Here is a 27,420-nt window from a genome sequence, read left to right on the forward strand (position 1 = left end):
GGGGCACCCCGGTTGTGCCATCTGTCACTCAGACCGCCATTCCAGGAGCTAGTGGCATGCCTCCTCTCAGGGGTGATATAAAAGGGTTCTGTTTCATCGAGTAAGCTGCTGAGCTGTTTGGTTTTTCTAGCACATCGGCCAGATTCGTTAACCTTCAAAACTCACTGGAGCTAATTTAGTTGAGCCTGGATTCCCAATAGTTACAATCTACTTTGAAAATGGTAATGGGATTTTAACAACCATTTATTTATTGTGGAGCATGAAAAAGGTGAACCTTCTAATATGCAGAATACCATGCTTGCACTTTTGCTCACTTTATTTGGGATCATTTCATTGCCCTTGTGTTTATGTTGCTCTGTTACGAACTGTACACTGCATAAGCCTCGTACAGATTATTTTAGTATTGACGTTGATGCTGTAGATCGTGGTGTCTGACCGAGTACAAGGTGGCCTGGTTCTGATTGGTGGACTTGTTTTCATCTGTGGCATAAGTGTGGGCGTTTCACTCCAAAGGCCCGTAGCATCCAAGAGCTCCTAGCCAGGCCATTGTTTATTTCTATAGCCGTCTGGTTTTCATAGCTCGGTTGGATTGGGGGAAGATATTTCCCGTGCAGGCACCATGTTTGCTGTATTACTTTCAACTCGTTGCTTGAGGTTGCACTGTCAACCATAATCATGGCCACTTCCCAGAAGGAACTGTAATTATTTCCAGTCGCACACAGTGGAAACTGTTGACCTGCCGCAGGCCAGTAAGAAACGTGAAATGCAACATAAAAAGGAGGGGTTTGCAATCTATTCTTGGTTGCCCATGTAATGTTGTTTTCATGGTGAAACTGGCACTTACGGAGATAAATCTAAAGTAGGTTAAGCTGGCTGACGCATTACCAAGGGTCCCTGTTATTCAGCTCAATGAGCATCACGTCAAAGCAGTTTGCCGAGTCCATCTTCATCCATCACGACTGTCTCTGTTGCTGTGTGACTTCTGGTGAGCAGAGCTGAGTCGTTTCGAAGGGAACATAGCCTAGTTACAAGGTGCAGGCGCCGAGGTCATTAGGGGTCATAACAGCCAATATCTGACGATCCCATTTCTTCTGTTACTAATCGGAGTCATTATCTATGGGAAATTTGATCTCAGTCACACTGTTGGGTGACATTTTATGAAATGATTATAGGCTAATACCTTCAACTGAAATACTTTAAACTGTCATTTCCTAATTGGCTACACTTGCTTATAAACAAGCTATCATGTTACATGTATAAAGTGTACAATGACAGGTCATTGTCAGCGTATGGTCAAGCGGTAGGTGTTTCTTCAACAGACCGTGCCTCGAGACATCCTGTGATGATAAGCGAAACCAAAGAGCCCCCTTGCCCATTGATTCTGTGGTTCAGATGAGCTCTAAGCCCTGGTGCTGGGATTTAATTTGGGGGAATAAAACATCGATTGTAGCCCCCTGGTCACTCTTGAGCAACTTGCTGGTGTTTCTGCTCTCGTTGGAGTGAATGCGGGCTTGATTACAACTATTATTTGGTTATGTGTAAATCATGTTTTTTTTATTTTGTATTTTTTAAAAGCACCTTTTTGTTGAGGACTTTGAACAAATGTCAATTTACAGTACAGTAGGGTTTTTAGTTACACCTTACAGTGATTCATGTGAAAAGCGCAACCATTACGCCAAGTAATATTTAGAAGCCCGTTCCACAGACAAAACATAATCTTTCAGAGGTCTAGTAAAAATTTTGAACAGAGCAGCAAATCTTTGCATTTCATCAATACCATTAACACATGGTGTGTACATTATATTCATTACATGTAGAATGTAGGAGGAGGATTGTAGCACAAAATGACCAATGTCTGCCTGTACATATTAAAGTTCAAAAGAATCGACCAGTCATCTTGATGCATAGCTTCATATTGTGTTTGGAGTTTTTTGTGATAATTGTCAGTGCCCCTTATGAAAGCAATGAGGAATCACTGACTCATCAAATGTGGAACTGCAACTATGGGTAAGGGAAACTCATCAGAAATCCACACTTTAATGTTCAAATAGTTTTCAACACACTGAGCTACACATAATGCATAATCAAAGCAGGGGTGTAGTTATGCGAAAGAAAGACTGACCAATTCATTGTGAACTGCGCTTTTGCCACACACAGCGAGTAGTCCCGGCGTGGAATCTGCCGTGTTTTGACCAGGAACTGGGAGTATCGCTACACGACACTGACATTCTTGAGCCGTACATGCTAACAGATTTAGCACGGAGGCTGGAAACCACAGCATGTGGCTGGTGGGAGGCAGATCACCAGATGGGTCTGCAGGGCACAGTGAAGCGTACTCTGAGGTACAGCAACTGGGAAGCCATCATGTGCGCATCAGCGTTTTTGATTTAAGACAGTGTTCTCTCTTTAACACAACATTTTATTTCTTATCTAGCTGTTTTATTTGGGCAACCATCAGTGTGATGAGCAGCTGAAAACAAGCAGTTCTACACTAAAATGAGACAGTGTACATAATTTGTGTTCTTTGTTTTGAATGAGCACTAGGAAAAGGTCTTTGTCACCCAGATCTAATCCAGACAGAATGATGTTATATTACTTGTTCATGGCTCTTTGTGACTTGTACTATTGATATTGTTCTAGTTTGTGTATAGGAGTCAATTCCGGCTAAATAGTTATCTTTTGAATTACACGGTGTGTGTAAAAGCTTGCACTTGGAGTGTCATTTTCCGATTAGACTTTTTCCATTTGGATTTGTTTCTTTTGGAAAATCTCCACGAAGCACTTCCTTGATTGTACTGTGATGTACCAAAACATTTGACACACTCACTGTTGCTAATATGGGTCCTGTTGGAAAAATATTTTCAGCTGAAGGTAATATTTATAAAATGTCTGTGTATATATAATAAGAAAGTTTGTCATTTGTTTCACTTTCTCACTTGTGTAGCACATGAATAATAATTCACTTAAAAAATATTGCTTAGAGCTTTTTCCTTTTTAAAAACCACACATACCAAAGGGACAAAACACAGTAAAGTTTGCAGTATTCATGGCACTTATGACTTTTTTCATTCACTGTCTGTCTGTAACAGTGTAATGAAGGAATGACCAACTGTAGTCAGGAAATCTAAATATAGGAAATGTTTTTACTCAATTTGCAAACATTACTACACATAATGGCATGTGTGTGTTGTATCACTCACACAGCACAGTGGTGTTTGTGACTGATTTGAGTAGAGATCATGTGTACAGCGCTCTCGCTCTCGGAAGTGTTGCCACAGAAAAGCAAACCGTCATTTGTATGGAGTGTGGTTTTCATATCCTAATCCTCATTGTCCGAGCTGCTGGAAAACCCATAAGCCTCCTCTAGCAACATTTACTGTAAATGATCTAAATCTGTGCACAGAGTTTATTAATAGTGTACAGTTAGCATAGTATTTTTGTGGAAAAGCAGGACTTTCTGTCTTGCTGGAACTCTTAGCCCACTGCCGTGGTCTGATAGGCTTTTTCCTGGGCTCACCATCACCTTGAGGCATCTGCGCCCATTTCAGACGGCAGTTAATACCCATATTCCTCAACAGGCCCCTGTAACTAGGTTAGCGGTGGCAGGGCACGGCACGTGGAGGCTCCAGTCCGAGAGCTAAGCCCCACTGCAGGGACGGCACCGGGTGCGTGGAGCCCACGACCGCAGTGCGCTGCTGCCACAAATGGAGCAGTGGCGGCTGCTGGAGCTGCAGCTTGTTTTTGAAGGAGAAAGAGATGCATTGTCGTCCACCGTTAACCTCTGGCAGCATAGAGCGGGCTGTGTCTCCTGACGCAGCACATAGCAGTATCCTTGTGTGAACTGTGCTGCAGAGGGGGAATGCTCGATGCATACAAACAACCCTTTAAGTGCTTCACTTCCAGAGGAATAAAGCCTTCGGCTACCCGCTAACAACAGACGTTTGATTGAAATAAGACGTGGGTGGAGGAGGGGTTGTGCTGCAGAAGGAATTATAGCAGGGAGGTCAAGATGTGCTTTCCTGCCACGTTGCCGGCCACTCTGGAGCGGTAGCTCTCAAACCGTGCATCCGCGTGCATGTTTGTGTTTGGTACAGGTACGTGACACATGTTTTCCTCCTCTTGTCTCTCTCTGCAGGCCTGTGTCCTGCGTCCTGCGTGCTGACCTCATGGTTTAACCAGGAGTAAAGATGAGCATAAGCAGTGATGAGGTCAACTTCCTGGTGTACAGATACCTGCAGGAATCAGGTTGGAACCACACCCACAAAGGCACCTCCACATGCTATTAATTATTAGCTGTCAAATTTTATTATCTCAGCCCTAAAAGTTAGCATTTAACATTCGTGAACAACACTGTTGTCTTTGATTAGGTACACTATTATGCATTATGTAGAGAATTAGGTCAGTGAAAATCAGCATTTGTAAAAATAAATAATGCCACAGTGATTAAGCTACCGTCATGAAATGCCCACACCTTTTCCTGAAGGTCACATGTTCTGTAACTGGTTTGGTTCGTTTTGTGTCAGACACGCATCGGTATGTGTTAATGCTGCCGGTTTGCTGCCGCTGTCCTCCCTCCCTCAGGGTTCTCCCATTCCGCCTTCACGTTTGGCATAGAGAGCCACATCAGCCAGTCCAACATCAATGGAGCCCTGGTGCCCCCTGCTGCTCTCATCTCCATCATACAGAAGGGCCTGCAGTACGTGGAGGCCGAGGTCAGCATCAATGAGGTGAGGCGAACAGTCATTCACTTTTAATTTTAATACAGCAAAACCTATGCAGCTTTTCACTTAAAAGCATTAGAGACTTGCTCACTTCAAAAAGGGGAAATTACTTTGTGTGTATAAGCTTTTTTTCCCCTCACACATTTACTAACGTAAAGGGATGTATGGTAAACGGATACACATAAACCTGGCTTCCAATCCAGCACCATCATGCTAATGTTTTTGAGCTCTTGTGCCAAGAGGAAGCTCATTGGAACAAGATAAAACTTGATTCCTTTTAGTTTTGTTGGACTGTCTTACCCATTTAAACACCTTTTTTCAGTCACCTACTGCTGCTGCCATTGAATGGATTTCAAACAGGGTTTAGCCTTTTATGGATTCTTGGAAAGACTCTCCATGTTCTCCATGTTTGCAGGACGGCACCCTGTTTGACGGGCGACCGATTGAGTCGCTGTCGCTGATTGACGCTGTGATGCCTGATGTGGTGCAGACGCGGCAGCAGGCCTACCGGGACAAGCTGGCACAGCAACAGGCCGCTGCCGCTCCACCCGCCTCTGTCTCGGCTGCCACCAACACACAGGGCAGCACCAAGAACGGCGAGAACACAGCTAATGGCGAGGAGAACGGAGCGCACACCTTAACTAGTGGGTCACTGCTCACATTCATTTTCTACAGCGTGCAGTGTTGGGTGGTGTCCTGTTCAACTACGCACTTGGGTGTGATTTATGTGCGATGCCCCCGTGACAGACAACCATGCGGACATGATGGAGGTCGACGGGGATGTGGAGATCCCCCAGAACAAGGCCATGGTGTTGAGAGGCCACGAATCAGAGGTCTTCATCTGTGCCTGGAATCCTGTTAGCGACCTGCTTGCCTCTGGGTGTGTTAGCTGTTCCCCTTGCCTTGTCACCTTTTTCTTCCTCCCCCACACACCCTTGTCTCACGGCTGACACCGAGCACCTCTCCACAGCTCAGGGGACTCGACAGCCCGCATCTGGAACCTGAGCGAGAACAGCACCAGCAGCTCCACGCAGCTCGTGCTCCGCCACTGCATACGGGAGGGGGGGCAGGACGTTCCCAGTAACAAAGACGTAACATCACTGGACTGGAATGTGAGTCCTGCGGAAAAATATGGCTTGTCTTTGGAGGCTTCATTTTTTTTTTGTTTTGTTTTAAAGACCTTTTATGACTTCAGGGCTAACATGTGTCTGTGTTTTCACATTTAACCTTCTGCAACAGAGTGAAGGAACACTACTAGCAACAGGTTCTTACGATGGATTTGCGAGAATATGGACAAAAGATGGTGAGCAATTGGCTGCCTTTTCTATTATGTAATTAGCAGTAACTTACATCAGATAATGGGTGTCCTGGATTGTTTAAGAGTTGCATGTGTTTTCTTGAATAGGTAATCTCGCAAGCACCCTGGGTCAACACAAAGGTCCCATATTTGCTCTCAAGTGGAATAAAAAAGGAAATTTTATCCTTAGTGCTGGTGTGGACAAGGTAAACTTTATTTCAGCATCTTAATTACAATAGGAGCCACTGCATATGAATACATTGTCATGCTAACTAACATATGGAAACTGTACTTCCCCATCAGACCACCATTATCTGGGATGCACACACAGGAGAGGCCAAGCAGCAGTTTCCGTTCCACTCAGGTACGTTGAGGATTTGCGGCCCTTACAGATAAGGGTTTTAAATGGGCAATGAGCTGTAGGGAACAGTACACCACAACAGGCTTTTTCACCTTGGAGACACTGCAGCTGTAATGATCTTAACTCTTCATAACAATTTCCACCACAGCCCCAGCACTCGACGTAGACTGGCAGAGCAACAACACGTTTGCCTCCTGCAGCACGGACATGTGTATCCATGTGTGTAAGCTTGGCCAGGACAGACCCATCAAGACATTCCAAGGGCACACGGTAAGCTCTGCCCTCTGGTACCCGAGCGCATGCCTTGTGGGACAGTGCCCTGGACCGGCTTTCACCTCTCTGCTGTGTCCCTCCAGAATGAAGTCAATGCAATCAAGTGGGATCCGACCGGCAACCTGCTGGCTTCCTGTTCGGACGACATGACCCTGAAGGTCAGCCTGATCATTTGTAGGAGGGAGCTGTTCTCACGTCATACATATTCTTGTGGTGGTGTCACAGAGTGCAGATTCAGCCACGTTCCTCACAGCAGTCCTGCTTTGTGTTCTTATTTCCATGGAAACTGGCTGGGTGGCAGATCTGGAGTATGAAACAGGACACTTGCGTGCACGATTTGCAAGCGCACAACAAAGAAATTTACACTATCAAGTGGAGCCCTACAGGGCCTGGAACCAACAACCCCAGCGCCAACCTTATGCTTGCCAGGTAATGGGCTCCTGTGCCTGTAGACATGGGGAGACACACAGTGGTGTCAGTAAATACCCAGCTGCAAGAGCTCTGGTTATAAAAGCCCACAACAATATCAGCAGGCCTGTGCAGGTGTGGTGTTGACACCCCCCCCCCCCCTTCCCACAGCGCCTCCTTTGATTCCACGGTGCGGCTGTGGGATGTGGAACGAGGCATCTGCATCCACACCCTCACCAAGCACCAGGAGCCTGTCTATAGTGTGGCCTTTAGCCCCGACGGCAGGTTTCTGGCCAGCGGCTCCTTCGACAAGTGCGTCCACATCTGGAACACACAGGTAACTGTGCTCTTCACTCAATTATAGAAAGTTTAGTCATTCTGAATAATTCTGAAATTAACACTGGGGAACTTTGTAAGAAAAGCTCACGGTTGACCCTTGTCACTTTCATAGACGGGGGCTTTGGTGCACAGCTACAGGGGCACAGGCGGCATCTTTGAAGTGTGCTGGAACGCAGCAGGGGACAAAGTGGGCGCCAGCGCATCAGACGGATCTGTGAGTCCTCTCCTCGGGTTGTGTACTATTTATTATGAAATAAATTCAGTGTTCATAGTACACCTGTATGGGCTGGATCCTTAGAGAGACTTTGGCTATTTAATGTTAGGAGGGTGAAGCTGCTTCCTTTAAGTTTCATATCAGTCCTGGAGTAGCCTTAGCATTTGTTTAGTGCTTCTGCGCTTTATACACGTTTAAAGCCGCGATGCGCCGAACATGAGCCCCCTTCTGTATCTGTTGCAGGTTTGTGTGTTAGACCTACGGAAATAATGCTACTAGTTGGAAGCCATGGACCGACTATGAATGTGTACATAGCCAAAACGACTGTCCCCAAGCGACACCCCCGTTGAACCCATGGCACGCCACTACAGCTGGGATAGATGACCCGTGAGACCACCGCACTCCCGCAAGAGAAAATGAGTTTAACAAAGGACCCCCCCCCCCCCAAAAAAAATCTTTACCAAAACTTACAAGTACTTTTTGTTCTTAGAACCAGAGTTTTTGTTTGCAGATCAGCTTGTGTGTGTGCTGCCATTTCAGCTTTCTTAATCCTGCGGCAGTCAGCTCCCTCCCCCCTTTTTTGTTCTCTCTTAAATGTATTAACAGTTTTTTTTATTTTAGGTTACAGCTGCATGAAACAGAACTGTCACTTATGCTACTGCTGTTTCTTTCTTTTTCTTCTTGGACAGAAAACAGTTAAACGTCTTTGGTACTGTATGTTCTGTGACTCAAATGTTGTGGAGGAGTGGCACTCAATCTCACTTTTTCTTCAGGTGTAGTTTTGAGACTATGGTTTTACCGGTGATCTAAATGCAGTAGTTTTTTTTTTTTCTTTCCCCAAAGGGGGACAGTTATTCTGCCGGATCTAAAGGATTACAAAAACAAGATGGGCACAAAAATTGAAAAACGATGCTTGGTGCATCATTTTGCTTTAAAACCATCATTATGGGTGGATTGTGCACTATTGGTAGAGCAATGTTATTAAAAAGTTCATTCATAGAGTTTTCTGGACAATGGTTTACTGCTGTAGCTGTTACGAAAAAAGCATCATTCATTAGTAAACTGCAGATTATTTTTTGTCAGTGAGATACTAGGTTCCAGTATTAATGACTGATTCTATCTATAGCTTCTGAAGACATGTCCTCTGAACACTGTTAAATCAAAGTAACGCTGCCATACAGCAGACTTATGGTCCCTCTAGAATAAATCATTTGCAAAGGGGAGACTTGCTGTAAGCTTCTATTTTTAATGATAAATTGATAGCCGAAATGCATTTTAGAGCAGCATGGCGGAACCCTGGCCGCCGCTCAAACAGGTTTTCGTTAATTGTGTGCAAATTGCTGACCGATAATGACAGAGAGACGCTGTTGTTTTTAAGTTGATTTCACGGCCATAATCTGTTTTTTTCCTCCTCCGCCAGCACAGATGTCATGTTCTGCTTATTTTCTTAGTTTTAAAAAAGAATCCAACCCCCTAGACATACAAATGCTTTTCAAAAAGATTTTTCAGACTAAAAATTGAAGCTTACAGCAAGTCTGGGTGATGGGCAGGGAAATTAAAATGGATTTGGTGATGATGACGACAAACAAATATGGTCACTACACGCATCTGTGGTATCGCAGGGAATTTTTATATATGCTACCGCTATGTTGTGGTAGCTTTTAAATTCAGTCAGTATTATTACCTTTTTAAACACTGACAATGTGAGGTATAGTTACGCATCATACGGACAAAGTCTTTAAATAGCGCAGTTCTCCTTTATAAAATACCATTAGACAGTCATAGCAAAGTAAAGCGTTCATCCGTTTTCCTTCAGAGTCCATACTGGAATTTGAGTGGCGCGTTAATGTTTTATTCTTGCCCTTATAAACTTTTATGTAACGACAAATGGACATATTGAAGCTCATTTTTTAAGACTCGGGGGGGGGGGGGGGGGGGGCTCACTGTTTTCCAGAAGTCGTACTTCTACAATCAGTCTTAGTGTCCATATTTGTTGGCGAAATAGGATATAAAATTTGGTATTTGGCTTTGTGGACGTGTGTTTATGCAGTGAAACAGAGCCGAACCCCATGGCATTCTAAGTACTGTATCATAGTGTAAATTGCTATCGAAATCACTCTTTTTTAAGCCTTATGTAAATTTTTTTGTTTACAATATCGCTTTATTTACGATCGTAAATTTTATACAGAGTTTACTATTTGAATTTTTCTTTAATGTGTGAAACTTAGTAGATTATACAGCTGGACAGTATATTATACAGTCTATGACCGTGGAATGGTATTTTATAATGTCTTGTTTTAAAAGAAGCGTGCTTTTTACATTGCCGTCAATCGTTTGCTGACGTCCTCTTCTGTCTCGAACCCTAACCTTACTCTATGTATGCCGCTCTGAAGTTTTTGTACTCTTTGAAGACTTTTATAATACAATTATTTGTAGCTGTTCTAGCAAAAGGAGAAAAAAAAAAAACCCTGAATAGAAATGTGACGTACCATAGCCGCCTGGGTCATGTAAATACCATGGTTTTGAAGATTTGGGTCCCACCTTTTGTCATTATTGCCCACACCCTCCCTTTATTTTCACTGGCTAAATTGCATTTTTGTTGCAGATTTCCCCTTTGCATTGTATTGATCTGACCATTGTAATTTCCAATCAGATCTGCAAAAGAAAAGTCCAGAATAAAATATATTTTGATATTACTGCAGTGTTCTTTTTTTAAATTTCCCTCAGATAGCGAAAATGGTGCAACTAGTGACGGGAGAGCAGCGCGGTGACACACGATGAAGGTCACAAGCCTTTTAGCCCCTGTTTGTGGCTCTACACACACCTGTCCATTCCAAAGCAGTGTCAGGTAGTGTGATCCTGCCCCTACCCACCCCCACCGGGCTTTTACTACAGTGACAACGGTGCAGATACGGCCCGAAAGTACCTTTGTGCTACGGCTCCTCCAGAACTTTGCAGTGAGTTGTTCTCCAGCTACAGCAACATTTACTCCTAATGATCTGAGGAAGGAAATGAAAGAGAAAATAACACGGTGAGTGTGTAGAAGAAGTGGTTACAAGACTGCAGTTTCCCCCTTAAACCTCTAACAAATATTCTATGAAAACATCTGAGAGTAGCTTATAATCGCAGATACAAAATTGAGGAAAATGCAAAAAATAATCCAATTTTTTTTTTTTTTTTTTTTTTTTTATCTGGTGAGGATTTTGAATTCGTTGGCAACAGTTTGTTCAGAGGGAGCAGGACGTTTCCCCTAGGAACTCGGGTCATTACGATAAAACCAGTTGCTGACTTCGGCGTGGGACACGACTGATGCGTCTCTTAAAACAAGTCATGGATTTCGATGCTCGGCATCAGTCCAGTTCCAAGAAAATGTTCTTCACCAACGGGCTGGAGAGCAGCCTGAACTGAACACCAGTCCTGGGAGAGACGACACAGATGCTGGCAAAGATCACAAGTCCACAGATGAGGTATTTATTCAACTAGCGTTTTTCCACCAGGACGTCAAACTGAGCTGCAGTTGAAGCCACTCGAACCGTGAGCTTGTTTGTCAAGAGTCTGATTAACGAGGGGATGGTGGCAGAGATGAGGCGTTTATCCACCATCACAACCTTAGTAGACAAGAGGGCAGCAGGCGGTGTAGTGGTTAGAGCTGCTAAAGGCTGCTGCTTTCAAGTGAAGGGCGGCCTAGGTTCAAATCCCACCTAGTACTGTGACTCACCTTTTAGAAAAGCATCACATAAAATATGAGGTACCCTTTTCTGGTCAACAAAAATCGACACCAGTTCAGCAACGTTGAAATCACACACATTTCTCGTAAAATCCGAATTTTGCACAAGAGAAGAACGGAGGTCAGTCTTTGTTCTCGTGAGCTGGAAAAAAACAACAAACAATGTGACCTCGTGGAGAAAATGTATTCGTGCCTGCAATAGCAGACATTAACCACAGGAGGGCACTGCAGATCCATCCATTTGGCTTCACTTCAGCCTGCCAAACAGACAAAAACAACTGTTGTTATTTTACTGTTGGTTTCTATTTGTTGAGCATCAGATAGGGAGATATTTGTAAGTAAACAAAGAACCATTTCGCCCAATTAGTCGGTTCTTTGCATTTCCCATCATGCATCGCAAAAGAACAGCGTCCAGACAAATAATGTACGTTCAAATATGCAATTGGCATTAAGTACCACAAACCAGATTCAGTATTCCATAGCCATACAGACCATCGCTAAATGTAAATCATTGATGTACCTTATTAATTATTTAACGTTCATTAATGCTTACTGGTCATTTATGTTGGCACGAAGGTGAACAAACAAATCTCTGATGCTGGGTTCTAATGACACAAATACACCTCCCCCCCAATTTGCAGTTTCGAGGGAACGTGAGGCAGGACTGTGAAAGCCTTCAACGTCCTGCTCTTCTCCTCCACCTCGGCCTCGGCCTCGGCCAGCAGGGCGACCCGCCGGAGGAGAGGCTCACAAAGGGCACCCCTCACTCGGGGGGCTTTGACCGCCCTGACATTTTGGAGGGAAACACAAATTGTGGCTCAACACAAAGAGGGGCGGTTGATCTTTTAAAAAAAAGCACCCGAGGCGTCGCGTGAAGTGAGCGTGTGGCTGGCGTCCCGCGGCCAAATCTAACAATGTCACACAAGTTACTCTTCTATCCTTATCTCCCCACCCCCAAGCGATGGTGGAGAACAGAGTGCCGAATTAACAAGAACTTCTGAAAACCATTTACTTCTGGAGCTTTCCGGCATCCAGAAATGCATGGGTACGTTTTACAGGTGACTGTGGCCCTTGGGGACACTCGTGTTTGTACCAACAATGACTTTACGAGGGGTCTCGGGCAAAGGTTTCAACAATTCAGTCTCTCCTCGTCCAGTGCTCTGATTACTAATACCACGTTTCACTTATTGGTCTACGTTTTCATTTTATCGGCTCTGCAATGTTCGGCCGAGCACAATAAACTAGACCACAAAGTGCGAGCGGGAGTAAGATGCACTGCATTCTGGGAACTGTGTACCCACACACTCATCTGCAGTCTGGCTTGTTTGCATCCCGTTTTGCAATTTTGCGCTTTACTTTTCTGATTATTCATCCATTTAAATGTGACGTATAGCCCTCGTCTTCCTCAAGCCAGTCTATGCACACTATCATGGTAAGTTTACAAAATAATTTATTTTTTTTAAATTTCATACATACATTTTCTATTTCAGTGGATTACACAACTTTCTCCTTATCAGGCATTGCGTGGGATGATGTTGGGGTGCACTTGAGATGAGCTTTGGAACACATTTGAATTTTCCCCTTAAGAAGCAATCGAATTCTTTAGTTGTCTAGTTTTTTGATGTTTCGTCCATTTTCGGGGAGGAATTAAGGCCACATATGGACGATAAGTGTACTACTTCTCATGTCCTCTACAATAAGCAGTTAACTGTTTTTACTCATATGACTGTAAACATGAATCACAATTTGTCAGCACACGAGAAGACTGTTCTGTTTGGAAAATACTGAATCCTACAGATCAAAAAATAAAGGAATTCCAAAAGAAATACATCCACATTTGCGCTGCCTTCATCCCCAAAACAATGATGTCATAATGAAACGATGAATGCCACCTGCCAACATGACACGAGGGTCATCGCACTTGGGCTTCACACATTACCGATTCAAACATCAAAAATGGCAGCGCGGAAAAACGAGGACGGCAATGGCTCGAGTGGCCGCCGAAGCCCCGCTTACGGGTTAAACCGAGGTGTCGGGGACCTTCGAGACTCGAGGGCCCTCATTCGTTTTCCGTCTCGGAGGACGCTTTGCATATTCATGGATCCGTGTGCTGCTCGAGTGGAAGTGAATTGATTGGACGTTTAATCCTCATTGTCCTCTGAGACATATTGCCTTATTAAAGAGCCCTGTGTGACATAAACACCGACAGATTGAGATGAGGAGACGTGTCCCTGGTCCCGGAGACGAAGAGCTGCCATTGACCTCCCTGTGCGTCGTGGGGGTGGGGGTGGGGGTCATTTACCGTGCTGCTGGGATGTTTACGTTACGCCGACATCATTTAGGACGAGACCACCCACGTCTCGACGCAACATTCCCCGTCACATCCACCTACGGGGTACCAGGTAACGTGGGTTCTAGGTTGCTGTATAACTATTTTGTGCGTGTGTCACGGAGGCTCCCTGTGTTACAAACATTCAAGTTAAGAATTTTCAACGATAGTTACGAACTAAGTCCAGCTGTGTCCGAACACCAAGGAGCCAGCGTACTTTCCCTGCAAAGCAATCGCTAACGTTCACCTCTGGCGCCCAACACTTCTAAGTACCTTTCTTAAGGGTACAATAAGAGGTTCCTTCAGGGAGCTGAACAGGAGATCACATTACAACCACGTTTCCTTAACCACCACGCCACCTGCTGCTTGTACACGACAGAGCGGCAGATATTCGTAACTATTTGAAATCGTGAGAGAGGTAAATACCAATAAAGCTAAATCGGAACAAGTCTGAATAATCTGAGATGATACAGCATAGAAAAAAGAGCTTCTGAGCCACACAGAAACAACCGCCCTCATCAAACGTCCTTCGTTTGTATAAATGGCTCAATCATTAGTAGCTGAACACTGCATCCACTTTGGAGAAAAGCGATAACACGTTTGTTTGCCCGTTTCTCGGACCTTCGACCCCCTGAAGCGGAAACTCGCTCGCGACGAGCAGAAAGACTCTCTGGACAGTCGCCAGGTGAGCGGGAACCCGAAATGGGCCGATAATCCTCTCGTATGTTGAGCCGTACATCGGCCCATTTCTTAAGGACTTTATATCGGTCTTAAGTGAAAATGATGATAGTGTCAGCGGCGCCGACCGCGGGCCTCCGGCGAGGCGTACCGCGACTCCCATCTATCTGACAGGCGAGGGGAACACGAATCTGACCGACGCTCACTGTGTTTCGACGAGGGCGAAACGTCTCCTCTCAGCGTCGCCATGGCGCCCGAACTCCCCACCCTCCAGGGACTTCTCGGAGGTTCGAACGCCGGGCACCACCGAGAGCGGGGAAGAGCGAGGACCCGCGGGGGGACGTGTTGACGAAGGGCCACGCGCCTCACGCAACGCACCTTGACGCCATAGATCCGACGCCGTCCGACATTGTGCCTTAAAACATCTCAGGGCGGCAGAACTGCGGGATAAAAGGCATTCGGTTTCGCCGCAAGTCATACGAGTTCTTACAGCTTCGCTAATTTCATTAAAATTCAGTAGCAATGCAAAACACACTTTTTTCCCTTTGTCAAAGAGAGATGGCCTTTTAATGAACGGGACTTCGAGAATATTACAATTTTTTCTTACCAAACTGACTCAATTTTTCCTTGAACGACCCACTGATTTCAGACAGAACTGATACCCATGAGATGAAAGGAACAGTAGACAATAATAAAAAAAAAAAGAAAAAAAAAGAAAAAAAAAGAAAAATAAATACCCTGTGACGGGCTGCTGTCCCGTCCAGGGTGTTACCAGCCTCACGCCTTGTGCTTCCGGAACAGACTCTGGATCACCGCCACCCTGCACTGGACAAGCGCTTACTGATCATGGATGGATGGATGGATGGATGAAAGATGAAGACATGTTGCAGACAAAGTGAGGTGTTATTCAATGTTGCACAACATCGCAGAGGCTTGTTTACAGGTAGCTGGTAGTACACTGGTGAAACACTCGACCCTGCTGTCGTACCCTTGGGGTAAATCCTTCACTTGATCCGCTCCAGTAAATATATCTGGCTGTATTAATGTGCACAACTGTGAGCTTTATAAGCTGTCAAGAGAAAAAAAAAAAAAAAAAGAACTCCTGTGTTTCCGTGGATCAAAGCAGAGCTGGAAGATGCACGTGTACTGCGTAACTGTACTATGTGCTTTGCTTTCAGAGCCCCCCTCCCCCATTCCCATTTTGCCTCCGAAGCGGAACCCTGTCACGGAAGCGGGAGGAAGGCGCTTTAATTGGAGCGGGAGGTTGCGGCTCGCGGTCCCGTTTGATTGAATAGCTAATTGGCTGGAGTTTCAAGCAGGCAGGAGAACATGTTGGCTGTGGCTTCTGACTGGATCCCAATTAGAGACTCGAGGAGACGTAGTGCACTGTACTGCAGTAAGGTCAACGTGATCTCGAGAGACCGTCCCACAGGTACTATGGCAACAGAGCCAGGAAACGTATTCCCAGAGGTGCTGGCAGAACCAGGCCTACAGGGACCACTGCAGGGTTCTACAGGAGTAAGACCCTGAAGAGCACAAGAGCCAAGAGAGACCAGGGTTTTAAGAAGAGGATCTAGAGATAACTACTGGAAGATGCCAGTAGAACGTGACCTAGAGAGACCTTCCAGGAGTTGCCATGAGGCCTGGAAAAACTGCCCCAGGGCTACAGAAGAGAAAACCAGCAGACAGCAGATACCCGACTTGGAGCTGTGACTCAGCGCTCCTCCTACGCACTCCTGACAAAAGCGGTTCCAATTAAATGCAAAAACAAATTCCCACAGGTAGCTCTGCTATCAAGTTACAGCCATAAATTTTATAAAACACACACACACACACACACTTTCATACACTTCAAACCTAGTTTTACTGGGGAAACTCACTCAGCTGCAATGGTTCATGTTAAGGACAGTGTGAAAGTTCCCCTGCAGGAAACTGAAACCTCACACCTTTGGGCACAAATCCAGTTCTTTAACCACTGCACCACCTGCTGCTCAAGAATGTAATATAACAAGAGCAATGAGAAATGCTTACACACACACACACACACACACACACACACACACACACACACACACACACGTACACACGTACACGTGGTCACGGTGAACCGGCGCCTAACCCAGCAACACAGGGCGCAAAGCTGGAAGGGGAAACACTCCGGACGGGGAGAAATGCTTATTTTCATCAAATGAAACAGGGTGGGAAAGCAAGGGGGAAAGAAAGAAAAAAAAAACAAAAAAACAAATGAAGGCATGCAATTTAAACTGTTATTTCACAAACACAGTTAATTTGTGTTGTAAATGTCAAGGTACACACCATGCTACCGCGCTGCTAAATCTAGCTTGGTTTCCATGGCAACCAACAGTATCCCAGCATGAAATGCACAAAACAAAAACAGGCCTCCAAGGACAAACAAATTCTCTGGCACCCGTCCATCAGCTGAGGAATCGCGCCCCGGCGGTGGGGGATAAAGAGCGATAACACGTAGCGCATGGAGACGACTCTCTCTGAAGATAACGTCATGTGTAGTAATTTGGCTCCGGTCTGCGAACGCTCTCAGCATTTTTCACACTCTTCATTTGCTTTGCTACGCTTCCTCTTACAATCCAACTCACTTAAACTACCTGCGATTTGCAACTTGGCATCAGCGAGAGCCACTCTGCCGTGAAATCGGCATAAAACAGAGGGTAAAGGGTCAATAACCGTACTCCAAGTCTTGTAAGAAAGGGCTCTTGAGGTCCAAAAGTCCTCAACAGGGAAGGACAGCGAGGTTGTCTGGACTCGCGAGAGGTTTAAATCGAAAGTACGCAAATTGTCCGTTCTGGCTTTGATGCGGCGGAAGGAGCTCCCTCTGCCCCTCGGAGCTGCTGCATCCCTTTTTCAGCATTCAAGAAAGAAGTCTAAACGCATCTGTTTGGGACCCACTTCCTTCCTGAGCTCCAAACTGCTCCACGAACTTGAATCACACCATCGATCACGATCCCCCGCTTTTAATCGCTTTTAACGACAGTTCGGCCAAGAGCCTCAAGTTCAGTTTGGCAATCAAGAACAAGAGTAAGAAGCGAGCAGCAAACATGCGGAACAAGGGGGAAAGTTCCAGAAGCTGAAACCTCACAGCAAGGCCGGGTTCAACTTGGGAACGGCCGAAAGGACCTATTGATCACTCGTGCTCCCAGAGCGAGGGGACTCGTGGAGGGCGGGGGGGACCTAGCGAGACAAAGACATTATTGAACATGGAAAGAATTCACTTCAAATGGCCAACGGCGAATATTTCATCTCAACTACAGATGATTTCGCCTTTAAAAAGCAACGTTGTGTTCCGATCACTTACAGATTGAAATTGTGATTTACGCTTCCACAGCGTGAGCACACGAGTGAAAACGAGTTCCTGAATTTGGAGGGAAAATCGCCATAGATAATGTGCAACCGTTTACAGAATTGAGGCGCCGTCAGTTAAGGCCGCCGCACGTTGTTTGATTGCGGAGCTTCAAGCGCTTCTGACTTGCAGAAAATTTGCCACAATGAAGTATGTAAATGAAGTGCATCACCACAAAATCACTTACTTCCTATTCTGCGCGGTGGAGAGCGACAGAGACGCGAACGCCGTTCATCATTTTAGACAATGTTCTCATCCTTCGACCACACAGATTGGAAGTGGCTCTGCTCTTCCTGTGAAAGCTTATTCTTATTAGTGTTGATTTTATAAAAGCAACCCTTTTATTCACGATACATCAGCAGTGGAGTGAAAAATAAAGTAGTGTAAACGGTCTTGCTGAAAAAAATTTGACAGTTGTGAGAAGCTGGGTCTCTGCAAATGAATAGATCTATGACAACTAGATCTGACGATGGTTTTGGTCAATATTTTCATTTCCAGAGGCCATTTTAAATGTCACTCTGAAAAATGTGTTTATTCTCATAAAAAGGGTTATGCTTGCCACGGTCTTGCAGATCATGAAAATAAATAACGAATTTAAGATAATGTGACAAATTACTTTCTTCGGTAAGGTATTCATGCTTTTTTTTCTTTTTTGAGAACTACATTTCTGGGGTCACAATAGGACACCCCAAGCCTAGTCAGCACTTGGTGTTAAACTTTTTTTTTTTTTTTAAATAAAAGTACACCGAGATCCAGATTCTCAACCTTCTAGAAGGTTCCCAGCAGTCATGTGGCTGGACTGCGCTCCCTTTCAGGGTAGGAGCTATTGAAACGTTTCACGAATGGCTGTGCATTGACATTTTAACCGGAGCAAATAAATAAAGAAGCGGTACAAGCCGAGGACAAGGAACAGTCTTGGAGCAAAAGCCTCGTTAAGAACCTTCCTTTTACGCTCAGAACGTAACGAACGTCGAAGGAGAAAAGCAGCAGCTCCCCGAGTCATCGATCGGCTCGGAGCAAATGGATTAAACCTCGAAATACAGAAAAAACATAAATCGCCTTTCTTTGCGCTTCGCAGAAATGAGGCGTCTTCCCCATAAAAATGGAGCGAAGTTCTTCAGAAAGTGCGTCTTTCAGCAGGACCCCCACAGGCCTCTCATGTATCCACTGAGCGGCACCGCAATTAATAGAAGCAATTTCCTTCTGTTAATACGGCCATCGATTTCTCTCCCCGTACGCTCTTGTTCCGGCATCGTCGGCTTTTTCTCACGTCTGCGTTCAGACGCCGTTTCGGCTCCGCTTCCTCTCGACGCTGCAGCTTTAACGTCGCGACGCGCCGCCGCCGTCATCACGCGCTACGGACACTTTCACGTGGACACCATTTGTTTAGTCGAGCAATTAAACTTTGGTGTTTCAACAATCGCGGCGGTCCTTTAGGAAGACCCGGGAACGGAGCGGTTTTCATTAAAGCCACGGGAAGTCGCTCAATTACACACTTTTGTCGGGGCCGTCGCCGTGCGATCGGCTCCGAGGTTATCCCGAACACACGAGAGCAAGATATCGCCATCGCCGCCATCGCCGCACTCGTTCTGGCTCAGTGCACTTGGAGAAATTAGTTCAAACAGGCACGCGGATGTCATCTGCTAATGGCAGGGCCAATTTCACGGTTACAGTAGGACGGAATTGGACTAATTCGTTCCTCAGACGGAACATGCCGGCGCTTTATTAACATGTTGTAAAGTGTAATTAAAATAAAATTTAAAAAGGAAAAACACACGCGCGCAAGACGTGCAAACGTATTTAATCTGCGGGCGGTCGGTCGGGATCCGAACTTCTGCCGAGTCACCGAAGCGTCTGTCGTGAGATGTCGCGGCATCGGTTAGATTTAAGCGCGGCGAGGTAAACGACCCGGCCGGTCTGCGACCCAACGCACCAGACCTCACCGATGTCGTGATGCGATCCTGATCCGCGATCCTGAGCGCGGCTAATCGAACCCGATCGACAACGACCCACGAGCCGTATCCCTTAATCGAGGATCCTCATCAACCCCGACACATGATCCTAATTCGCTCCGGTCCGTGACTCTAATCGACTTTTGACCCACGATCTCGATCCACGCCAATCCGCGAATGAACCCCGATCCACGACACGGACCTCGATCTACGATCGGCCCCCGATCGGCTCCTGAATCCACGGTCCCAGCTGACCCCGATCTGGCCTCCTGAAGTCCGACAACACAAATTCTAGGCCAGTGACGCGGTCCTCCCGGACCAGTCTGGCCCACGAACGGCACCGCTCAATAAAAGTAGACGGAGGACTGGAGGGGGGAGGGGGATCCTAGCACTGTGCCAGCTGCCTGCTGGATTACCGCATGCTCCTTCGCTGTTGGTCGGTTTCAAACGCCGCCCAGGGACTCGCCCAAATGCTTACACACTCCTGTTGCAGTCATCGCCAGCTCTCCGTTCGAGAGGGGGAAGGGGGGGGGCGTGCGGTCTTGCGCTTAACAGACCTGTCGTCCCTTCGCCCTTCATCAGGAAGCAAAAACGAGTAGCCGTTTCGGCGCCGTCGATCATCTGAGCGCAGAGCCTCGAAGAGACGCTACGGGCCCGACGTCGGCGGGACGGAACAGAAGGGAGCGGCTCGACGGGCTCGTCCTCTTCTCGCCGGATGACAAAATAATTCCATTTATTATTTATTCACGTCGCTTTGCGGCGCGGCAAGCGGAGATGACTGCGGAAGGAAGGCAAACGTATAGGGTTTCACACTGAAACAGTTACCGTGCGACAAGTTAAAAACATCCTCCGGTCCCACGCTGCTCTAAACGCCTCCTTTCACGTGAAATTAATCAATGGCCTTTCGAACCTCTTCAAAGCTGCTCCGAACGCGAAGTCCTCCGCGTCCGCCATCGGTTTGCGCACATTTACGAGACGTTACGAACTTCCGCATCGCGACTTTTGCGGCGTTACAAAAATAAACACTCGGCATTTTCCATCCTATACATTTCTGTAAACCAACTTAAATATTGTACCTGGTAAAGCGTTATTTATGCTAATAACGTTAAGGCGTACAGGAGTTCATCAACACAAATATGTGCTCAGCGTTCCAAGTGCTAATGATCTCTGTGGCCTTGCAGCTGCTGCGAGCATCTGCCTGCGTACACACTGGTGAAGTGTGGCACAAAGAGAAAAAAATTCTCTGAAAAATAAATAAATAAAATAAAAGACTTATTGCAGATAATTGTGTGCGGCGCTGGCTGATTTGTGCGAAATGACAACAATGCTCAAAGCGAGAACGTGACGTAAATTGCGAACAGATGCGGCGGCGGATTTGTCGTCCGCACCGAGAAAGGACAGATTGCGCGACCGATCCGTGTCGAGCGTCTCGGCGCTTCGTCCCCTCGTTCAGAGGAAGGAAAATCCATTTTTCGCCGAGAGAAGACTCCCCGAACGGGCCGGCGATCATGTACTAATTATAATTGGCGGCACTCGGGCATGTTAAAGCGCCGCTGAAAGAGCCCAGAGTAGACACCATGCAAGACAAAGCAGTAAACAAAAGTCACAAATACTACGTTTACCATGCACAGACCGGGTGGGGGGAGGCAGCGATTTTTATCATCAAATCTAAAGTTACGTTTTACATTTCTAAACCAGTGATCAGGATGCTGGTGAAAAAGATGCACCTGGGACCTGGGTTGATGCTCCACAAAGGCCCTGCTATTGTACCTTTGGCTTGAGGAAATTAACCCGACGGCGCCAAGAAAACAAAAGCGGGTGAAATTTGGCCAAAGGAGCAGTTTCCCACAATCCTCAGTGGATCTCGGGCCGTTGTTCTTATTCCTTCCACGCTAACATCCGAAGTCACAGCCGTGACTGGGGTTTCGTGATCCGTGAGACGAAACCAAAAAAAAAATGCACGAGGACTGCCAACTAGCGCACAGTGAAGGACTGTTTTTGTAATCTGAACGTCTCGGGTTGAAATCCCGCTCCGGCTGTACGACCCTTGATTGAGGTACTCGCCGCAAACTGATACGCAACAATTACCCTGCTATACAAATGGGTAAATCAGAGTAGTAGCTCAGTGTACAGACCTCACAGTAAGTTGCTTGAGGGAAACGTATCACAAGTAACGACTAATAATAATGGACTTGGCGATGAAATAAAAAAAAAACCAAAATATTTCATTCCTCAAACAGCATTCATTTGAAACCAGAAACCCCAATTTAGAATAAAATGACATAAGTGACCAAAACATGTAAGAACTCTTTGCTGGAATCAGATTTTTTTAAAATTCTTTTCTAGGAATAAAATAATAAAAACAAAGCTTGCAGTTATATTTCCATGAAACTTTCTCATCCGGTTTGGTTTCTATCCTGATGCAAAACTCCTCTTGCAGCAATTTTTTACTTTGCTGGAGAGAAAGGGCTCTGCGGAGAGACGCCACGGATAACATAATATCCACATTCACCGGCGAAGGCGGGAATAGCTGTCGCCTCCAAGACGGATGGAGTTGCTTAAATGCAAATGTACGTTATGCGTGAAATAGCCCTAAGAATGCTGCCATAAACAAGGATGAATCGGTGCGCCGCCGAACCCGGGATCTCGCAGGAGGGAAACGCATCGGCGGCACCCCCCCGCCGGCCCCATCCCCGCCCCCTGCACCGCACCGAGCTGGGAGGCCACGGAACTCGGATCCCGGCGCGAGTCGCATTTGCACATTTCCGCGAGATGAAAGAGCCCGTTTTGTTTCTTTCCCGACTCGACCCGCCTCGTTACCACGATTCGGGAAACCCGAGCTGCCGGCGCGGAGCCGAGGCTGCGGGCCGCGCATCGCCACGTCCTGCGGCTCCGCGGTGTCCGGGGAGAGACGGAGAGATGCGGAAAGTCAGCGTAGCGCCGTGTTCCCACCGTGGACTTCATAGAAAACCCAAAAAAACAGATGGTGTCGCGGGTGCTGGTGCACGCACGGGTGCAGACATTTACCTCAACTGACACGGTAAAAATTACCCCGCTGTATAAATGGGTCAGTCAGTCAAAGTAGCTTAACCTTAAGCCACTTAGTGGGGAGTTTGCGGCAATCTGTCAAAAGCGATCCTTCCTTTTGCATCACCGATTCCCACCCACTTTCTGACCTTTGACCTCCGTGACCAGCGTACGCTACATGTGAACGCACACCATGAGGACTGTCAGAAGCAGCGCTCGTGCAGATCACGAGCGCTGCGATGTCGACACGGGGGGATCGGTAGCGGCGCGTGGAAAATTAAATATCAGAATCAATAATTATGTCTATTTTACCCCCAGCCTTTTATTTCATGTCTTTCCTGTGCTTTTATTCGGGCCGCTTCGCTGTTCACCCCCCACCGCCTGTACTCTCAGTTCAGTGCCTCTTAACTTCTCAACGAACAAAACCGTCGGTCGCATGAGGTAAGGGGAGATTTTCACCGAACTGCTTAAAATATGTAACTTTGCATCACGCACGTGGATCTGCAACAAAAGGCCGCTTGTGCCACTACTTCTGCCGTGGAGCGGATTCATTTTTCAGAGGTTTCCTTATTTCCCTCAGCCGGCCGGAGCGCGGAACGGGCCGCAAACAGTTCGATTTCTCACTCCTGCGGCACCGGAACACCAGGTGGCGTAGTGGGTGCCGCCAAGATTTTGCTGCTTCAAATGCCCTGTGACGATGACATTTTTTAAAATATTACTATGAAAAAACTGAGTAGGCTACGGTACCAAATTTATACTTATATTAAGAAAAATTCTTCCCCCATAAAAATTAACCTGGTTTTTTTTTTTTTTTAAAAAAAAAAATTAAATATGATGACAACCAAAGAAATAAAACAAAAACAATAGAAAAATGTTAGACTATTCACATTACCTATGAGTTAGTAGAAAAATTCTTCAATTAGAAATTGGAAACGAGGGGTGAAACAACTTTGCTGCGAACTCATTTCCAGGTTTATCCGCTGGAGCCGCTGGCAGGCGCGATGCCAACCCGTCGTGGCCAACACTGAGCTGAAGGGGGCAGTATTGATCTACACAAACAGAACTCATGGGCTCGGCAGCATGGAGACACCTGTCAAGCGCAGGTCTACATTCGCACCAAGGCCGAGAAGGAAGTCAAAGTGACCACATTATCAAATCATTCACTACACACTCCTGTAATGGAGTAACAACCCAAGTGATGCCTCCCATCCTTTATACTACTAATAAATATGTCGATAAACATTGTTCTTTGACAACACAAGGTGTTAAAACGAACGTGTGCTGGGAAACGGTTAACCTTTTGTTTTATTTTAATGAGACCCAAGGCATATGCGAACTGTAAGGACATGAGAAACGTTTTAATGCGGAACAGTCCCGATGACAGTCAGCTGCAGGACTCGCACGTGCAGAAGGAAGAAGAGCTGCTACATTCACTCACCTTGCTTCCCCGTTCTCTATCTGCGCAGATGTGACGTCCGCGAGGCCCATTCTGTACGAGATTTGAGTCCCGTCCGTCATCTCGCACGGCACCGTCTGAGCCGCAGACACGGTAAACCGACGCGAGGACTTGTTTACAGATGTAAAATTTAATTAGAGGGACATGCGGAGTCTTACTGAACCCGAAAACGACAGCTCACATGAAAGGTGTCCCGCAGCAGGAGCCGACAGCTCCGCGGGGCGGCGCGCGCTCCGATAGGAATACACGATCGAGCGCAGGCCTACCTTGCTGGTGACGGCCCTCCTGATTTATGACATCTTCATAACGCAATTCCTTTATTATAAGAGTGATTTTGCTTGATAGGGCGACGTGTACCATCATATTTACAGCGCCGTGACTCACTGCGAAGGTGGTGATCCGTGGGTCCGACAACAGCTGCTGTTTGAAAGAAACGCGTTTTAATTCTGCTTCATAAACAGGACAAACTTGGGCTGTTGTGAGAGAACTCTCTGAGGGTTGGACTTGGGAGCAAAACATGGGCCAAGCTCTTGCTTTGAAGAGCCACGCGTGTCCGGCTGTTCCTGCTAATCCTTGGGGAGGCTTTAAAAGGCACCTACAAATATGGGGGTTTTTGGAGTTCACATTGCAGTCAAGGATGTTTGCAAGGAAACAGCTATAATCTGGTGTCCCATATCTACCCACTTCTTTTCACCTAAACCTGGGAAAATCACGTCTGTAGCAAAAACGTAGCTCAGCTCAAACCAAGAACTGAGCGGAAACACACCACGACAACAGAGGGCCACGCACCTTGAAGGACATGGAACCTTGCTACTTATATGTGCCCACCAAGGCCTCTCCTTCTGAGACCTTACACAAACATCAGTAAATCATTCATTCCAAAGATCCACACTGATGCATAATGCATATAAGAAACCGTCCGCCCCAGCAGTGCCATTTATACATGAATATGGCATGCGTGAGTTTACAATGGCATCCATTTGAGAAGTCGCAAGGGAGGGAATGCTATGGCAGCAGGAGCTGCACTAAAAGCCCCAGAGTCTTGGTTATATCAAACTCCACATAGAAAACGCCACTTGTGGTTCAAGTACAACTCGGGTAAATTTTGGGTAAGCTTCTCTATGGCCTGCTTCTCTGACGTCTTCATTGGACAGTTGGTCCAAGGCGAAGCTTGCTGCAACCAACTTGGGGTGCGGAGATCTTGGGCACAGAGTAAAACCTGGGAGAGAAGGTACGCTCTCCTCTGTCAGCAGCTGTGGAGAAGACTAATGCGGACACTGGTGCAGAGTGCTCTATAAAGATGTCACCGTTATCTCCCGAGACCTTTTGAGCTGACAATCTGGGGAGCAATTTTAGGCTTGTCCCGTCACCCGGCCAGAGGACGAGGGACCGAGGGACGAACTCCAGGGATTGTGAGAGACGAAGGCAGCGTTTGCTGAAGACTTGCTCAGACACGTACAGAAGCATCACCTTCAAAAAGCTCAGGGTGGAGGAGGGAAATGGGAACGAGGTGCCTGTGGCGGCTCAGCCGACTGGAAAAACAGCTGTTGATATTTCTGTTTTTCCTGGAGAAGTGTCATTTCTGCAGGAAGGCAGTGTGTAACTCGGCCCGCGGGGTGCACCGCAGCCCTGGTCCACTGTTCAGTACATCACTGCAAAAAGTAAAAAGATACCTACAATGTTAGCAGTGACTGGAGAAGAGTTCCTACTGTATGTGAGGATATAGCTCCTGTGGAAAATAACACCGTCGCAGGGCCAAAAATAAGCGCGCTCCTCCCTTGAGACACCTGGGTTCAAAGCGGATTATCGCCGTGTATCGGATTCTCGGACCGAAGTGTGGAAAACGGGTCAATAGCAGCCAGCCGAGCAGCTGCAGGCTGTTAACTTTTAAGCCAATCTGCAGCAGATGAGAAGAGCAGTCCCGGCTCGGGTTTCCCCTCACCGGATCCCTCCTGCGGGTTTCCGGAAGGAATCCGACCGAAGGCAGCGCGGGAGCACCTGACAAACCGAACGGAAAACACTTCAATTTAGAAAATCCCACTTTGTGTATGTATGTCTTGCAAGGAGGAGCAGGTGGAATAGTGTAGTGGTTAGACCTATCGCTTTGCAATCGAAGGACCTGGGTTTGGATGCAACTTCCTTCTGTGGCACCCTTGAGCAACGTACTTACGCCAACCGGATAAAGTAAAAATTACCCCGGTGTATCAATTAGTAATTCATTCTAAGTAGTTTAATATGCAAAACTCACATCGCAAGTCGGTTTGGAGAAAAGTGTAAGCTAATAATAATATGAATAAATTATAACTGAAGTGAAACATGAAAGCACTCAAACATGCACATTAGTACTCCTTTGCAGAAACCCTCCCTTACATTTCTACACATGGAATTCAGTGATTGTGGCCATGCTCTGCTGCACGTTCACCATAGCTCATCCTTCAGAAACTGAGCAGTAATACTGTTTTTCTGCAATTCAACGGCGCTTCAACAGCAGCTACCATCCCACCACTGTGACAGACCACTCACCCTGGGGGATTTACCACAGCTTCCAGCCTGCCTTCCCATAGCAAACACCTTCAACACTGCTCAGGCTGCTGGCTCCGCCTCCTGGACTAATTGGCTCACTAATCATAATCAATTAGCCGCTGGATGGGTGGCAGCTGTTCCAAGGAGACCAAATCCAAGCCAGGCCTCAGCTGGAGAACCGGTTGAATTGGGCCCGGTCAGACGAGGAGAGCGGGGGATGGTCACCGCACGTCATCGCCGGAGTCCTGTTTGCGCTCGGTTTTGGCAGCGGGCAAGTAGAACACACAGGCCGCCTGCAGATGGAGATTGATATAAGCAATCATAGACGCATTCGGGCCGCCTGCTGAGTGTGCAACAGCCACCCTGTTCCTCTGGTTAACAAGCAAATCCAGCGCCTGAAATTCAATTTGCTTTGGAAAATGAAGCCAGTGAAAGCCTAAGCTATCGTCTGGCCCATCAATTTCTTTTTTTTTTTTTTTTCTCTCCCCTTTATTGCATATTATTGTTGGTCCTTCCCTAAAAACCCACATTTAATCACAATGCAGCCTACAATGTTCAGAAATTTAACTAATATACTTTTTGATAATACAACAGAGGTAATGCAGCAAAAAAAAGGGACTTCAAAAGACGACGGCGAATATATTAAGACAGTGTTAGTTGTTAAAGCATATATTTAAGTCCGGATGTAGCAGTCTGCCTTTTTGTTATTACAGAATATTTTTAGCATAACAGTTGACTT

The 27,420-nt window shown here is 46.4% G+C and overlaps 1 protein-coding gene and 1 long non-coding RNA gene across 2 annotated transcripts in view; one reads left to right on the top strand and one right to left on the bottom strand.

Annotated features, from left to right (window-relative positions):
* LOC108921663 (F-box-like/WD repeat-containing protein TBL1XR1) overlaps nt 1–8,074 on the top strand; it is a 34,646-nt gene extending 26,572 nt beyond the window's left edge. Inside the window, exons 4-17 of the mRNA XM_018731247.2 lie at nt 4,136–4,245; nt 4,582–4,727; nt 5,137–5,365; nt 5,469–5,601; nt 5,692–5,833; nt 5,961–6,024; nt 6,127–6,224; nt 6,322–6,382; nt 6,528–6,649; nt 6,736–6,810; nt 6,954–7,081; nt 7,232–7,397; nt 7,512–7,613; nt 7,857–8,074. Coding sequence (XP_018586763.1) covers nt 4,188–4,245; nt 4,582–4,727; nt 5,137–5,365; nt 5,469–5,601; nt 5,692–5,833; nt 5,961–6,024; nt 6,127–6,224; nt 6,322–6,382; nt 6,528–6,649; nt 6,736–6,810; nt 6,954–7,081; nt 7,232–7,397; nt 7,512–7,613; nt 7,857–7,883 — 1,551 coding nt within the window. The 5' untranslated portion in view covers nt 4,136–4,187 and the 3' untranslated portion in view covers nt 7,884–8,074. The remainder of the gene's footprint in view (nt 1–4,135; nt 4,246–4,581; nt 4,728–5,136; nt 5,366–5,468; nt 5,602–5,691; nt 5,834–5,960; nt 6,025–6,126; nt 6,225–6,321; nt 6,383–6,527; nt 6,650–6,735; nt 6,811–6,953; nt 7,082–7,231; nt 7,398–7,511; nt 7,614–7,856) is intronic.
* The window catches only part of LOC108921664 (uncharacterized), a 130,051-nt gene continuing 109,653 nt past the window's right edge, over nt 7,023–27,420 (bottom strand). The window contains exons 4-5 of the long non-coding RNA XR_001965076.1: nt 10,540–10,612; nt 7,023–7,098 (exon numbers count right to left, since the gene is read on the bottom strand). This is a non-coding gene — a long non-coding RNA (uncharacterized LOC108921664). The remainder of the gene's footprint in view (nt 7,099–10,539; nt 10,613–27,420) is intronic.

The sequence above is a fragment of the Scleropages formosus genome, chromosome 25 (assembly GCF_900964775.1).
Source record: "Scleropages formosus chromosome 25, fSclFor1.1, whole genome shotgun sequence".
Taxonomy (NCBI): Eukaryota; Metazoa; Chordata; class Actinopteri; order Osteoglossiformes; family Osteoglossidae; genus Scleropages; species Scleropages formosus.